This window comes from Scleropages formosus, chromosome 1 (genome assembly GCF_900964775.1).
Source record: "Scleropages formosus chromosome 1, fSclFor1.1, whole genome shotgun sequence".
Lineage (NCBI taxonomy): Eukaryota > Metazoa > Chordata > Actinopteri > Osteoglossiformes > Osteoglossidae > Scleropages > Scleropages formosus.
Window position 1 is genome coordinate 37,292,966 of NC_041806.1, and position 17,165 is coordinate 37,310,130.

At 44.3% G+C, this 17,165-nt stretch overlaps 1 protein-coding gene across 1 annotated transcript in view; it reads right to left on the bottom strand.

Annotated features, from left to right (window-relative positions):
- gareml (GRB2 associated, regulator of MAPK1-like) overlaps nt 1-17,165 on the bottom strand; it is a 33,611-nt gene that overhangs the window by 14,139 nt on the left and 2,307 nt on the right. The window contains exon 2 of the mRNA XM_018743915.2: nt 8,567-8,707. Coding sequence (XP_018599431.2) covers nt 8,567-8,707 — 141 coding nt within the window. The remainder of the gene's footprint in view (nt 1-8,566; nt 8,708-17,165) is intronic.

The window sequence follows — 17,165 nt, forward strand, 5'->3', positions numbered from 1 at the left end:
TGCAAAGTGCCCCTCATGTTAATCTACAGCGAGTGCAGTTCACGACTCAAGTCCCTCAAATTTCAGTTGCCTGGCAACAGGTTTTCTATCAGTTTCAAAAGAAAACCTATTTTAAAAATACTGAGCAAAATGTAAGGCTAGTGCCCAGAACAGCATGCCTTGTATCAATTATACCTTTGATATTTTAAATATATCCAATTCTTGTCTTAAAATGACAAGTATATAAAGATTCAACAGCAAGCGCAAGAGCACTGAAAAGTAATACACAAAACACAAGACGACGACCATCAGTACTACACTGCAATGATAGCGCAGAAAATTCTGCTTAAACCATCAGACTGATTTTATTCCTCCCCAGTCACACCAGTAAGGATATTGTTTTGTCATGGAAACCAGATGCTGGACCAAAAAGCTCAAGCCCATTCATTATGCTGTTCTTATGTTGGTCTTCTCTCTCTCTCCAGCTCCCTGCACTGCAACTCATCCAGTGGTGGAAATTATCCCAGTCCAGTCTCCATAAAAAAAAAAAAGGGGGGGGGTCAATGACCCAGAGGCTTTGATTGCAGTGCTGACAGCCTACGAACAAAGCAGACCGCTGCTGTCATGGAGCTTGTATTGAGCAGAGTTCCTTCTGTAGGAAATCTGGAGTGTCAGCAGGAATTGGACAAGTAACGTGAAAGGGTTGAGTGGGAGTTGAGAGGAGCCCGTGGAAGAAAGGCCTATTCGTAACAACACGGAATTACTCCAGGGTTTCACGCTACGGTACAGCTCATGGTTGATTTTGAGGTAGGTTTTTGGATCGCTGTCTTGTCAACGATGGCCATGTATTTTGTGAGCACAGTATCAGTTATTCTGGCTGGAGAAGTTAAATGAGGACAAAATACAGAATCAACTCACAGACCACAACTGAAGGACCTCAAAGAGACGATTTTGTGGGTGACCGGTGACATTCGCTTAATAGCTCCCGTAAGCTTTTGACCACAGACTACCGATTTTCAGCTCCGGACTTGCAACCAGAATCAATGACTCCCTCCCTTTTGATTCTTTAAAAACATATATTCTGTATAAACTCACATCTTAGCAAAACTGCACAGGTATAGAATAATAAAACAAATCGTGTCAATAAAAAAAAAAAAAAAAAAAAAAAAAAAAAAGTCTGCCTCTTCAGTTTCATGTTCAAAGCAACCCATCACCCATCAGTTTCCGGACCAAATCCATTTCCGATGCAACTTGAACTGCCGTTTGAACTTTATGCTTTCAGGCACCCTATTAAATTGCAAATCTGCAGTCCCGCATTTCTGCGTTCAAGCGTGCTTCTTCCATAAGCTGCTTTATGGCTGCATGTTGAGGTTGGAGGAGCCATACAGTGGGCAAGAGCTTATGTGAAAAAATTCCATGTATTTGTACTGCTTCACGCTCCACAGAGCTGTGGGAAAAAGTCTTTGTTGCCAGGAGAAAGCCGAACAGCCAGTGCTGGCCTCAGACGTGTCAATGGGGAGAACAAAGCAATGGGGTAGAAGGTCCTGTTCACCTCATCGTGGCCTTTGGTTAGGGGGACCAGCACTTTCACACAGTTCTGCTCCCCAGCCCTTAACTACTGAGCTGCAAACCCTAATCCACTGGGGTTTTTGGATACATTTCCATACAGTATATACAGTATCAGTCAAAAGTATGAGTACACTGCCAGAAAGCGTTTCCCCTCGCAAGGTATTTGGTGAACCAGTTTGATCAGGAAATAAGTCAACATGTCTTTCCAGCTCTTCTGCAGCAGTTCCCAGAGAGGTGGGAAACTTACAGGTCGATTTGCTTCTACCCGTCTATCAAGTTCGTCCCATACAAGAATCGTCCAGGTGGCCCCAAATGTTTAACCGGTATTGTAATAGAATATATTTATATGTGTTACATATATGTGTTCCATAGTGCTGAACCTCAGTCATTCTCAAGTTGATTCCAGTCCAAGTCCTTTGACTTTAGAATGTATTCTAATGAAGGAACAAACAAGAATTGTTGATGCTAGAGGAGAGACTTTAAATGTAAAAGACATAACAAGTGGACTGACCTCAAGCTGCCTTTTTCATCAGTTAATTTCCAACACACATTTTTCAGTATTGCTCAGTGCTCTGCACCAAAAAGTTGGTGAGCACACACAATGTAAACAAACCACACTGATCAGTGTTCTCTGTCAAACCAAGTGAAAGACACAATGATCTGGGGAAAAAAAAAAAAAAAAAAAAAGATTTCATTGTTATAATTAATATTTCCTTCAGCTGACACTTTTCTCCAATGAACAATCAAAGTATTCACACTAAGGTACTTCCCACAAATATTGACTCATACATACACCTGTGTAATTTTTACTGGAGTAATTCACTCCAAGTACCTTGATCAGAGGTATTGCACCATGAGTGGGGGCGTAAATCAAGGTTTTAACCACTAGAGCACCGTCTGTCACAGATTCATGAAAAACATATCACAGCGTCTTTCAACTGTCCAACTGATTTTTATTGTACTTTAAGCAGTCAGAAGTCCTGTTTTGTTGCTTACTAAACACATAATTTCATGTTCCCCCCACACCGAGGCCTGTCTATAGAGCACTCCCTCTACCTCCATCCAAATCACAATTTCACAACCACCTTGTGTTCCAGCACCACTAGCCTTAACCATCACAAAGCTCAGCAGACCACACCTCAATACACCAGCACTTGAATTTTATGATCAGTCACCCTTCTGATATTAACTTGTACAATTTGTCTGAAATAGCACCGAACTTCATTCTAAATTAACTAATTGCTGCAAACATGAAACGCATGCATATTCAATCAAATTCACGATAAAGACAGAGAAGATATACAGATAGATAAATGGGTAGAATTTGGGAGAAATCAAGCCACAACTCTCACTGGAAGCACAAATGCTTAGATTAAGGTTACAATACTTTGGGTATATCATGCAAAGAGTGAATTGTTGATCATTTGAAAGAAAGAAAAAAAAAAACAAAGGCAACCTTTGGAAAAGGTGGAGGAGAAAGAAGAGGACAACCAGCAACCAGTCGGACGGATCAATCCCAATGACAGTGGACACACCGCTCTCCAGCCTCAGCGTACAAGTGGTGGACAGAAGCCTGTGGTGCTCCGTTTCTGCGGTCGCCAAGAGCCCACATCAACTGGACAGCACTTAACAGTAACAAATACAACCCACAGCTGGCACAAAAATCATAAAGCTTTTTCTCAAGCACCGCCTGAGTCATGCTGTCTCTGATAAAGTCTGCGCCTGAGATGGACAGCTTGGCCTCAGCCAGTCGGATGGCTCTCAACACCAGCTGCGATGAACAGATGGGGCAATCTAGCGGGAGGCTCCCTCTGACAGCTCTTGAGGCAGATGGAGAGTGGCCTCGGTGGGACAGAGCGCCCAAGCCTCGCCTCGCTAACCTGACACGCAGATAGGGTTGCACTCCTCTCCCCTGGAGCTCACATGGAGCTAATAAAACCTGCCATTCATCATCATTTTCTCACAGTAAACGCTTTATCTCTGACTTCATCCGCTTTCTTCCGACACCTCCCTTCTCCACATCCCACACTCAGACTGCAGCTGAAATTTTCAATGCAACAAGAGCAGCAAAAGCATGAAGTACTGGGCTTGCCTCATGCAGCATGCAAAAAAAATGTTTATTAAAATATATTTAGAATTACACATACTGAGTTGCACCAATATTCTGAAAAGGGAATAATGTATTAGCTGCGGGGGGGCACAGTGGGTTTGACCAGGTCCTGCTCTCTGGTGGGCCTGGTGTGTGAGTCCTGCTTGGGGTGCCTTGTGATGGACTGGCGTCCCATCCTGGGTGTGTCCCCTCCCCCTCCAGCCAAGCGCCCTGTGTTGCCAGGTTGGGCTCCGGCTCGCTGCAACCCCGCTTGGGAGAAGTGATTTCAGACAGTGTGTGTGTGTTTGTGTATTAGCTGCTGTTTGCGATTCAGTCATGATTCTGATAAGTTCTCCAGTTGAGTCAACTATACTTTGTCATGCTAAGTAACAGTAATCCATCTCCCCCACCAACAGCCTGTGAAATTTTACTTGTATCAATAAGAAACTCCGATAATACATGCACCACAGTCAGCAGGTTCCCTGTTCAGGGAGATCTAACCATTTAACTCTGTATACAGAACTGTTTCTATGTTCTGTATACTTCCAGCAGCAGATTTTTATGTGATGTGTTTTCCTTCCAACACACCCATCGACTTTCAGAGACTGCCTCTCCAGTTCAAGGACAGCGGGCCAGAACCTATCCCAGAAGCATAACATCTGATGCGAAGTTCTCCCTGGATAGGCTTCCAGTCCATAGCAGGACAATCGCACACTCATTCATTCACACACTATGGGCAATTTAGAGTTCACCTGAAACACATTTTCGGCCTGTAAGAGGAAACACCTGGAGGGAATCCAGGTGAACATGTGGAAAAGATTTAAACTTTACGCAAAAATCAAGAACTGTGAGGTGCGACTACTAACCACTGCACCATCATGCAACCATGTGCCATGTGGCAATGGGAGACCAAGAAAGCACTAAAAGTCATGAGATGCAAAAATCAAGGATTCTGCATTTTCAAACCAGAAGTGGCAACCCTCCAGGTTGCTGGGAGAGACCATTACCTCATGTGCTTTGAGTGAACGGCACCGAAATCCTCCGCGTTCAACGTAATTTCGCCCGAAATAAGTGCTTCGGTCACGAACGGTGATCTCACCACCTGTCCCCAGTGGCATCATGGTATATTGGGTAACACATCTCTTCCCGAGAGAGGAAGTGCTCTACTTCACAGCCGCTGCGCTCTCGGAAAGGAGCTATTATTGCATTACTCTGGGAAAATATTTGGGGAAGGGATGGGTCCTCAAACACTCCCTCATGAAATAGGGGGGAAAGTAATTACACATCACATTGAGTCAACAAAACAGGCCCTGCATTCCCAGTTTTTACTTTCAATGCAAATGTGATTTTAAATGTCTTTTGTATATAAAAAGGGAGCTCCATGCTTATTAAACAGAATCAATGCATACAACCCTTTTAAAATATATATATATATATATATATATATATATATATATATATATATATAATAGGCTTCCTTATATGCTGTATGGCATAAGATCATAAAAGAATGTGAGTTATAATCTTTTCAGATGTATTACAGTGGTGTTTTTCCATCAAGGTTCATCATCCAAAGACACAAACAGCAATGTGCAAAAGTACATTTTGATGAGAGACCATGCTTATGTTTTAAACATTTGGGATATTATCTTTCCAGATGGACCTCATAGCAGACGGCGCATCAGCGAGTTCAGCGTGTATTCCCTGGGTGTTCCCTGGCATGCAGCAGCTCTCTGTGGGCTCTCTTTGGCCAATGCCGCACACAAGGCTCTCTCTGCTTCCTGTCTTTAGGAGCGGGTGGTTTTGGAAGACCTTCAAGAGAATAAGCACTTAGCTTTGCTTTCACTTCTTCTGAAAACTACAATACCAGTTTGGGCACACCTGACCAACTTGGGCAAGCCTAGTACAGGATGAACTAGGCAAAAGAATGAAAGTAAAGCAACCCGCAAGTGTCCTACATCTCCGGGAACTGCTGCAGAAGAGCTGGGAAGGCTTGTAGTCTCGTTTCCCGATCAAATCTGCTAAGTAAATGACAAGCGTAAAAAACCTCGTTTTTGGTGAGTGTACTCAAACTTTTGACCAGTGCTGTATATATGAGGGCATCATGCAAGTAGACCAAGCTTCCCTTGTGCACATAGAGAATATTTATGAGTGACGCCACTCTCCTCCTGCGGGCAAACTGTTAACCCAGTTTAGCAGGTCAGTCATGCGCAGCCAGGCATGTAGTCAGACCAAGCCCCGTCAGGTCATAGAACGGAACCTCACACGTATGGCAGGGATAGAGGAAGTTTGGTGTAAACATTAAAGGGGCTAGATCCTTTGGCACAGAGGATGGAATCGAAGCGTTCGGCGGAGGGGTGCTCCTCAGGCTAATCTCTAAAACAGGACTCAACCTTCGCGGAGCCGAGAAAACGGCAAGGACTCGAGAGCAGGACTGGTGCCTCTGAGGCCGTCCTCAATGACCCCGTGATGCAGAAAAGAAGCTCTGCTTCTCCAACAAACAAGAAAGAAAATCCTGTGAAGCACAAAACAGAAAAAAAAAAAAAAAAAGACGGCTGGACGAGTCACCGGTTACAATATCCCAAACCCCCCCCTCTTCAGTCAGCGATTCACCCTCGGCAAGGACCAAACAACAGCGCTTTCCAGCTACACTGAGACTGGCAAAGGGAAGGGGACTCGGGCCGTCACGGACCCGCAAGGCCGACTTCAACAGTCCCAGGGCCCGAAGGGACAGTGTCAGCATCACCCATAATCTTGCAAACATGGCAGATATCGATTTAAATCTATGCTCTGAACACACACACGCAAGCTATAGAGGAACACTTTCTTGGATATAAACAGACCTTAAAGCAGAGATGGGTTTCTTATTTAAATAAATAAATAAAGAAATGCACATTAAGATATTAACAGTAACCGCTAATTTGACAAGAAGGGAAATGCTTTCACTGGCCTTAAGCCTTAGTTTAAGGCTTAAACTGCTTTTTACTTTTCCACTTCTTACCATTCTGCCCTTACTCCTCCTCCAGCAGCAGCAGCAGCACACATACAGTCGCAGAGTTCTCTACGATGACAAACATCTCTACGGTTAGAGCAGACTCGAGGCTGCCCCACCGTCAGCTCTAAATGGGGAACCATTGATAAATCCTGTCTTACTGAATGCCAGAATGAATAAGCTGTCTGATGCAAAAAGTTGATGTGTTGTTAACAAGACCCCCCCCCTACCCTGGCTGGCTCAGACTTTAATGAGCACCCCTTCCTGTCTACCCATTCAGCATCTCCCTTCAGAGACCTGTGATTAAGTACACTGGATCTCCATTACACATTATTTATTTATTAGGCTGCACGGCAGTCAGGATGGGCAGCACTTAAGGACATCCATTAACCCGTCATCCCTCGCAGCTGGAGTGATCTCAGATCCCCAGAATAACGCTACAATCGGCCTACCCCCCCATCTGTCAATAATGGCCCCCGGTCGTGGCACACGGGCCAACCTGGCGCCGACTCCAGCACATGCTGCTTCCCCCTTTCCACTTCAGCACTGACCTCATCTCCTCCTGGTGTTTGGGATTGACCCCTGTCATCTACACTCTCCAACCACCCAACCTTCCGTTACATCACCTAATAACATAATGATGATCCTGAGGTCAAGAAAGGCTAATTCAATTTCCCAGTTTTCTTGCTATGTATGCCATTCATCTATACAGCCGCTACTGCTGCATACTACGTAACTGTTTGTGTACCTTTAAAATATTTATTTAAAAAAAAAAAAAAAAAAGAATGGGGGGTGGGGTGGCGCAGTGGATTTGATCGGGTTCTGCTCTCCGGTGGGTCTGGGGTTCGAGTCCCACTTGGGGTGTCTTGCAACGGACCGGCATCCCATGCTGGGTGTGTCCCCTCCCCCTCCAACCTTGTGCCCTGTGTTGTCGGATTAGGCTCCGGCTCCCCGCAACCCCGCTTGGGACAAGTGGTTTCAGACAATGTGTGTGTGAGATCAGGAATCGCCTATTCTGAGTTTGAGTTTCATGCACCTACCCATGTGATGAACATCGGTGCATAAAGTGGAAAGAAAAAGTTTACTGAAGAATCACATGTCTGCAACTATGTCTCTCTCTCCTAATGTAATGCACAAATTGTATTTTTGCTGAGATGTACGTCGCTTTGGAGAAAAGCGTCTGCTAAATGAATTAATGTAAATGTATACATTAGAAAGAACATTGTGCAGAGGTTCAGATATTACTTCATTTTAAAAAATGTTCTTGCTTAAGCTATTATGTTTAAGGTTTAAGGTATTTTGAGGTGCTGGGTGAATAACATTTTATTTCCAAGAGGAGGTTTCTTTTTCTCCAGTTTCTGTGCCTTGGTTTTTTTTTTTTTTGCTTCCTTTCCTCAGTTGTCAGCTGGCGAACTTCTGAACTGTAAAGGTGCTACCCGTGTGCTCCGCTCACTTGTTTGGAGCTCTGCGCCACTTTATTGAGAAGAACGCTGCACAAAAATAAATGGAAACTGAAACTGAGCACCAGCAGACGGTATGCTAACACATCCAAACATGCTCACCGGACAGCGCAAACCTCGGACCAGAAGCGCCATGCGATCAGCAGTTATATCACAGAGGGGTTGGAGCAGTTTGGTGACAAATTTGTAAACAGTCTCTCTGCCAAAAATTCTAATCAAAACTGAATAAATACCTAAGAAAAAGTGTTACATTCATAAATAAATATTCCATCATAAAGTTCAGCATCTTGTAGTCTCTCGAGTTCCGGTATGTGTGTCTATAGGTTAGAGGCCATGACGGCACCGTAAGCGTGTCAATTCTAGATACAGTGACACCATGCCAAAAAAGTGGATAACCAGTATATGCCGTTCCCACTGAAACCGGTTGCGCGGTCGAATCAAACAGTGGGAACGGCACTGTTCAAACAAGTCACTCACCTGGGTACTGCAGCGGAATGTCGATTTTGGGCCCGATGACATAGTGGCCCTCTTCCAGGCTGTGCGCGGTCACGGTGGTCCACTGCCGGCATGAATGGAGGAGCAGCACGTCCTGATCACTCAGCCCCTCCACGTGATCCCCTGAGAAGTAAGGAACAGGTTTTCACATGCGGTTGCAAATATGGTGACAAAAACCAAGACATTAGTCCCACCGCTGCTGCCTCACAGCACGCATCCAAAAACTGTAAAAATAAATACCATCCATCCGTCCATCTTCCATCCCGCTTGTCCTAATAGGGTCGCGGTGGAAATACATTAAACTTTTCATTCACATTTGTATTTATTCATTTAGCAGACACTTTTTTTTCCAAAGGGATGTTATTTTCAGTTTAATAATTTAGCAGTCAATGAAGAACCCCTGGTTAACATTAACAAATTGTAGGTTGCTGGATAACCATGGCTGTAAACGCCACTGTTGACACATATATAAAAATAATAATATATATATATATATATATATATATATATACATACATACATACACACACACACACACACACACACACACACACACACACACACACACACACACACAATGAATCCGTACAGGTAGTCTATTGCTCTGTACTTTGAACATTACAAGTATGCAGACTGCTGACCTTGGACCCAGGTCCTCTGCAGCCCCCCTTATTCTAAAAACACCGAGACCTCTCTGGTCTGATCCGGCAAGGCTGATTTTACGAGACAACTTCCCAGTGCATGAAAGATGAAGAAACTTGGTAAGACAGAGAAGTTTGTATTTGCCACAGTGCTTATCTGGCTTGGGAGCAATGTTGCATAACCACATTTGGCTTTTACAACAGCTTTTACAGCTGCTTTCCCTCCACATGATGCCGCACTACATCATACACACACACATTTCCAAAGAGCCCGAGGTGGAAATCCATATTCGGCACTTACAACTATACAATTAGGGCCAGTGATGGCAAGCAACAATGCCAAATCCGTCAACTAATTTCTCACCTGACACTGTGCCAGTGCCACAGTACTAATCTCAGTGAGGCTTTAAATAAAATCGCTAACATTCCTAAATGTGAAAACGTTATTACCGTTACTATTTATTAGTTTAGCCGGCGCACTTCCCCAAAGCTATACTAAGCTGCTTAACTCAAATTTCCCATTTATAAAGCTGGCAAATTTTTTATTGTGCAAGTTCAGAGCGAGAACCTTGGTCAAGGGTACCTCAGCAGGAGGTTGGATTCAAACTGAAGTTTGTCTTCACATCTGGCTTACATGCTGCTCTGCAAATAAAAACTATTTTAAATCAACGCATTCATGTATATTTCAAACATTTAATCATCATTACATTTCCTAATATTTAAAACACAGTGGTCCCTCATAACGGGGGGTGCGGTGGCGCAGCGGGGTTGGCCGGGTCCTGCTCTCTGGCAGGTCTGGGGTTCGAGTCCCACGTGGGGTGCCTTGCGACTGGCATCCCGCCCTGGGTGTGTCCCCTCTCCCTCCGGCCTTGCGCCCTGTGTTGCTGGGTTAGGCTCCGGTTCGCCGTGACCCCGCTTAGGACAAGCGGTTGCAGACATTGTGTATGTGTGTGGTCCCTCACATTATGGGGTTCATTCATTTCATTGAAATAAAACCAAAATAATAAAATGAAGGGTATTTTTGCATGACCCTTTTATAAAATTTGCAATAAAAATGATCATTTCAGCTTGTCTTTTAACATTATGTATTTTCATTCATTCATTATTGATAACCGCTTATTCAATGCAGAGTCGACAAGGTCGAGAGTCTGTCCGTGAAACAAAGGCCACGAGGCAGGGAATACTCTGGAGAGAGGGACTTTACTAATTTGGCTGATAGCTATATATGATACAAAGAAAAAAGTCCACTGCCTATGTCTTTCACCCTGCAAAGTACACAAAAGCTATGCAGTACCTTGGTCAAAGGTGCTAGAGAAGGAGCAGGATTTGAATCCATATCCAAGGCACCAGCTCTCATCACTACACTACCTGATGCCCCTTTATCTTAACAATTCGAGAGGGGAAAAAAAAAAAAAAAAAATAACAACTATAACCACATAACTAACTCAGTTAAAGAACTTGAATAATGTGGAGACCCTTAAACTATCATAAATTAAGCCCTCTAATCTCACAATGAAATGATCTCTCACACACACACACACACACACTTTCTGATCTGCTTGTCCCATACGGGGTTGCGGGGAGCCGGAGCCTAACCCGGCAACTCAGGGTGTAAGGCTGGAGGGGGAGGGGACACACCCAGGACGGGACGCCAGTCCATCACAAGGCACCCCAAGCAGGACTTGAACCCCAGACCCACCAGAGAGCAGGACCCAGTCCAACCCACTGTGCCACCACACCCTCCATAAAATGATCATCTACAGTAAAACATGTGTTAGTTACATTACACAGGACACCTTTATAAAAGGGCTGATTCCAATAAAATAAACATTTCACAAAGCAAATTCCACTGATGTGATTTAAAATCCAACCAGTCAATATAATATGAAGCGGAGAACATTGTCATTTACTCGTTCTTTTCGAAAAAAAGAAATGGTGCCTTTTTTTTTTTTTTAACCCCCAAAATGACTCATGCCCTCTGAAAACGTAAAACCGAGTTACCTTAATGCTTAACACTGCAAACTAGATTTAATTCCATAAAATACAGGCATAATCATAAGCTGATCTACAACAGTCGCTCCTCAAGTCTTTTTGGAGAGCCTGAATATATCAAATGCTATGCAGCCTGGTTACACAACAGTGATACGTGCTTCAAAGTATAACGCTTCCAGGCAATAAACCTTGGCCTTAGCACTAAACAATACCTAGAAGAGATATAACGATGTTTTAAGTTATGAATAGTTGGTCAAGCAACATGTAGGCTGGTGGAGACGGAGGCGGGTTTCCCAAAACATGTCAGGTTTATACCATGGGGTAGAGCTGCCGTTGTGCCCTTGGGCGGGTATCTAACCATCCACCTGTGCCAACAGCTCACCTCTGAGCCCTGCTTTGGAGGGAAACATCTGCCAAGAAGCTGAATTATGAATGCTGCTGCGCTTAGCAGAGACCAAGCTTGCTGCTCTCCTGAAGCTGACGAATGGACACGGGAAACCAGCGCAGGCGTATTCTTGAGCTCCGCGCGACCATCTGCTTCGGCCGGCCGCTGACCGCAAGACACTTGGGAGGGAGGTGGAGATCCACGGTACGCAGCCACCTCTCGCTCCGCAAAGGGCGAGACTTTAAAGGGCTCAGCGCGAGCATAACGGTCACGAAACTGCACTGGAGACAAACGGCCACCTAAAGTGAATTACGCTCTTCGCCGGATAAGAAACAGCTTTCAAGTGCAGCCCTATTCATTGGACATTATGTGCAGACTGAACTGCTGGAGAGTTGCCAGGGAAATCTGGCCCAGAATATGCCATCCAGGCCCAGAGAGCTGGCAGCTGCTCCGGCGCTACATCGCCCCTCATGTCAGAAGCAGCAGTTACTTAGAAACAGCCGCATTCTTTGCCCGTGCGTTTTGAGCGTTCATTACACAACGACATAATCTTGCGAAATTGAGAAGACAATCAACAAGCGCAAACTCGGGCCCAACACGCAGACACCCAGTGAGACACAAAGGGAAAGACAACAGATGTGGTTGAACACGAAATGTGCGATCCAGCAAGCTTAAGTATAAACAAACAAACACACAGACACACATTGTCTGAAACCGCTCGTCCCAAGTGGGGTCGCGGCGAACCGGAGCCTAACTCGGCAACACAGGGCGTAAGGCTGGAGGGGGAGGGGACGCACCCAGGATGGGACGTCAGTCCGTCACAAGGCACCCCAAGCGGGACTCGAGCCCCAGACCCACCGGAGAGCAGGACCTGGCCAAACCCGCTGCACCACCGCACCCCCTCCAAACAAAAAACAAACGAAACAAACTCGAAATGCAAACGCACCGATCGGCCGTGCAGATTGCGTGAAACGCAGCCACTGGGACCCTCACAGAAGGCCACGAATGCAGTCCATTTGAATGTGCTTCTGTAGGACTGCATTTATCATCCAAAGACGACTGCAGAGCAAAAGTGTATGGACATGCCCTATTGACTGAGTCAGGTGGATGGTCTCAGAGAGGACCGAATGGAGAGGAGGAAAAAAAAAAAAAAAAAAAAAAACAGGGAGGGGAAAAGAAAGTCACATCAAAACAAAGACTCTATTGATCTGGTGCTGCAGTTGAAACCAGACACCTTGAGAGAAGCTGTCTCACTGGTCCTGTAGGGGAGTCCTGGGCTTCCTGCTCTGCAGAGACAGATCTCACCGCGCCATGCGCCGCACCACTACCATAGCAGTCTCGCTGTCACGCAAGTGCTCCAGTGATGCGGGACCGTGCGGTTCGCCGACACTTCTCAAAGCATCCTTTCATCGCGGTACTTAAGCGCCCCTTTCCAGACCGAGAAAAAAAAAAAAAACAGTTCTCGTAGTTTTATTCTGCAAATGTAGCCAAAAAAAATAAATAAATAAAATCTTATGGCCAGAATGATTTTGTCATCTGTGTATTTTTGGAGGAGAACAGCAAACTTATAGGACATTTCAAAGCGCGGTTATATTTTACCATCCTTCCACAACGTCAGTTCCAAACGCAATTATTACAGCTTAAGTTACAATGACTTAGCCATCTATACAGCTGAGTCATTTCGTCTGGAGCAATTTAGGTAGTACTTCGATCATGGCCACGACAGCAGGAGGTCGATTTCAAACCCCAGAATTTCAATTGTAAGGCACTCGCTCTAACCACTATGCCCCCTGCTGCCCCCATTTTGTATGACAAGGACACAGAGTAGCTGGAATACGACATGAAGTACCACAGACAAACCTATAAAGATGTGGCAAGGTGCTCTTTGCTAAAGATCGCAGGAAAGGCGGACCCAACGCTAAACTCGGCAGCTTGCTTTACATTGTGCACAACATGAGCGTGAACAGTAAAAAGCACTTATTGGAAGGGGACTCTAACACTCATCTGACTTCCACAGCAGAGCCATGTGTGCGTCATGGTTACTTCTGTTGCAAGTCGGTGGGCAAACAGCAAGCGTCTTCTAAAGTGAGAGTCATGTTGACCCCGAACCTGTCAGCTCCTCCGGTAATACTTTACTGTACCGTACTTGAGAGGGCAAAGACAAGTTGATCCTAGGCAGCCCCTATAATTACCCTTGTTTGCACTGCCACGCGGAAACACTTGGTTGACACCACCCCCCCACCACCCCCTCTCCACAGCTTTCGATCCGTCCCATCATCCTCTCAGGCTGGCAGCCTGTAATTCAGCCTTTCGCACCCTGTAATTACAAAGAGGCACGACGAACGCAGCAATGGCCACCTCTCGAGCCGTGAGGTTCGACTCATTTTAGCCCTGTCCTCTTCCCCTCCCCCGACCCTTTGAGAGGGAGAGGAGCTGTATGCAAAACCACGACGACGATGAAACTGATCGCTGCGAGTGCGAGTGTACTGAATGGTGTAACACCACAAATCACAGCAAGACGAAAAACATGACAGGCACAAAAGACCACTGGCGTTAACAATAAACTATAAAAAGAAAAGGAAAAAACGAAATATGGCATCATACCCAAAATCGAACAAATTATGCACTTTCCACGCCGAATATCATTTTATCGGAATGCTGAACTGCGCGTATCAGAGTTATAGAGTGTGACAACCCCCCTCTTGGGATCAGAGCAGCGAAAGCAGACACAGAGTAGATAACACCACTAGTTAATCACAGACGACGGCCTATTACCAAACCCTTTATGTGACAAAATTGATTTTTGCTGAGAGCAAATGACCTTATGAAAGAAAAAGGGAAAAAAAAAAAAAAAACACAATCCAGTGCATCTCACTCTCTCATTCTGTACCACCCCCTCATTAATGAAGGTTTGCTCGAATTTCCTTGTAATGCGATGAGTAATAGTGGTCATTATGGCGCCTTTCAATAAGGCGCATTCACCACTTCAGGAGTTCTGAATGTTGGACTCACTTTGCTCGATTGGAGCATCGCATCAGCTGTCGTCGACTTTCTAAAAGAGTTTCAGGTAAAGTGGTCAAATTATGAAAATTTGAACCGGGAAACAGTTGATAAAAGCAACTTACTTGTTTCATGATCGTGTCACTAACTGGACTGGTTTTGTGGCGGTTTACCAGTGAATGGCACGAGCAACCGAAGCATTCAAGTGAACCCATCCAGAAACCGTAGGGTGATCTGCGATGGAAAAATGCAAATTGCACAAGATGACGTGTTCTCTCCACCTTACATATCTAAAAAAAAAAAAAAACTAAAAAATCATTTCAATGTACAAAATTCAAAAGCATTGTGACTAATAAAGCACTTGAAAGAACATGTAATTCTTTTCTAAGTGCAGACAACAATAAAGTCAAAATTCATTTTTATGCATAAAAAGTCTGAAATGCCCTAGTCACATTTTGTAACAGTTTGCAAAAGGCAGCAAGCTTTGCCAACTGTGTAATAAAATCAATATCAAACTTAACGCTGACTGCATTTAGAATAGTTTGTCAGTATTGGGAATCTTATCTAATCATTAACCTGTTCAGGTCTAAATGCCAATCCCTAAGGCCTTTGAAGACTCATATATATATACACACATACACACACATACACACTTTCAGAACCACTTTTCCCATATGTGGTCGCGGGGAACCAGAGCCTACCCGGCAACACAGGGCGCAAGGCTGGAGGGGGAGGGGACACACCCAGGATGGGACGCCAGTCCATCACAAGGCACCCCAAGCAGGACTCGAACCCCAGACCCACCGGAGAGCAGGACCTGGTCAAACCTGCTGCGCCACCACACCCCCCACACACGCACACTGTATATTTTTTTTATTTTTGTGTTCCCGCTAATCGAAATGAATTGCATTGCAGTGGTATAGATATTACCAGTGAGTATGCAGACCCTCGCATGTATGTTAATATGTATGTAATCATTACTGTATGTTACTCAGCTAAGGAGGTGAAGTGTTCACACACATCTCATTATAAAAACTGCACTTTGTATGTTAACTGCTGTTCGCCAAGCAGCCGTGTAAAAACACTCCACAGCATCTTTGCAGCAATCCACAAATTTTAACTGAAAACACACAAAACACTGCACATAAAATGAGAGCTTTACTGTTAGAAAGACTTAACATCGAAGTACTTTAGGCAAAGGCTCATTGCCTAGGGCAAAAAAAAGGTCCACTAGATTCTTTCTAACAGGCAACAAAAATGGGATCATAACAGGTTACTTGAGTTAACATTTGCTGAGTTCTTAATAAGTCATAATCAGGACTCTAGTGACAAATGAAAACAGCAATATTTAAGGCCAATAAGTTCTAAGCCATCACATCAGCACTAAAACAAGGTGTGACTGTATAACTGAAGTGATTTTTTTCCTTCAAGAAATCATATAGCCTGAGCGCTACATCAGAACAAGAAATCTGAAAACTGTTACAGAAGGTGGTGGAAACTTTTCTAAAACAAGAATGAATGTCATATTGTTCAATAGTTCATGCTGATGGACATGTCAAAAAAAAAAGCATGTGATCTTCAGAGGAGTTTATTTTGTGATTTTTAATCCATGTCAAGGTGCCTGAGATGTATAAACATCTCTCACTGTCATGAAAACGAGTTTTCATATATATTGTGAACTAAGCCTTGATTGCAGTAGCTTGAAGCTGTTGGTTACATTTACTCATTCAGCTGATGTTTTTCTCAAAAGTAACTTCAGGTTAAAACACCTACAGCTATTTAACCACATATACAGTTAGCTAATTTTTTTTTTTTTTTTTTTTTTTTTTTACTGGAGAGGCTTAGGGCAAGTACCTTGTTCAAGGGTACAACAGCAGTAGGTGAGATTTGAAGAGGCAATCTTCGGATGCAAAGGCAGCAGCTCAAACCACAACACTATGTCGCCCTGTAATCACAGCCTGAATATGTTAACAGTGCAACATAAAATTAACATAAACCCTTGTTCATAAGTGAATACTATAATTACACCTGTTGGTCTAAGCACCAATAAGGAATGCAGCATACGGTGTTAAAGTTACACAAGAGGCCTTCAACCTGAAGGCTGGTAGTTTAAATCCCATTTCCACTGAAATTTCCAGCTTTATGGTGAATAAACTGAGCATTTCGGGTAAACCTGTCAGGCATATATATATTTACATTTATTTATTTAGCAAATGCTTTTCTCCAAACTGACTCTGAATGAACTCTATGTAGTGTTATGAGCTCACACACCTTCTTCATCAAGGTAACTTACACTGCTAGATACACTACTTACACTGGGTCACTCATCCACACATCAGTGGAACACACTATCACTGACACACTATGGGGGAACCTGAACAGCATGTCTTTAGAGTGTGGGAGGAAACCAGAGCACACCCACGCAGACACGGGGAGAACGTGCAAACTCCACACAGACTGAGCGGGGATCAAACCCATGTTCTCTCGCACCACCCAGGCACTGTGAGACAGCAGAACTACTCACTGTGCCACCATGTTGCTCCATACATATCAAATTAAGAAG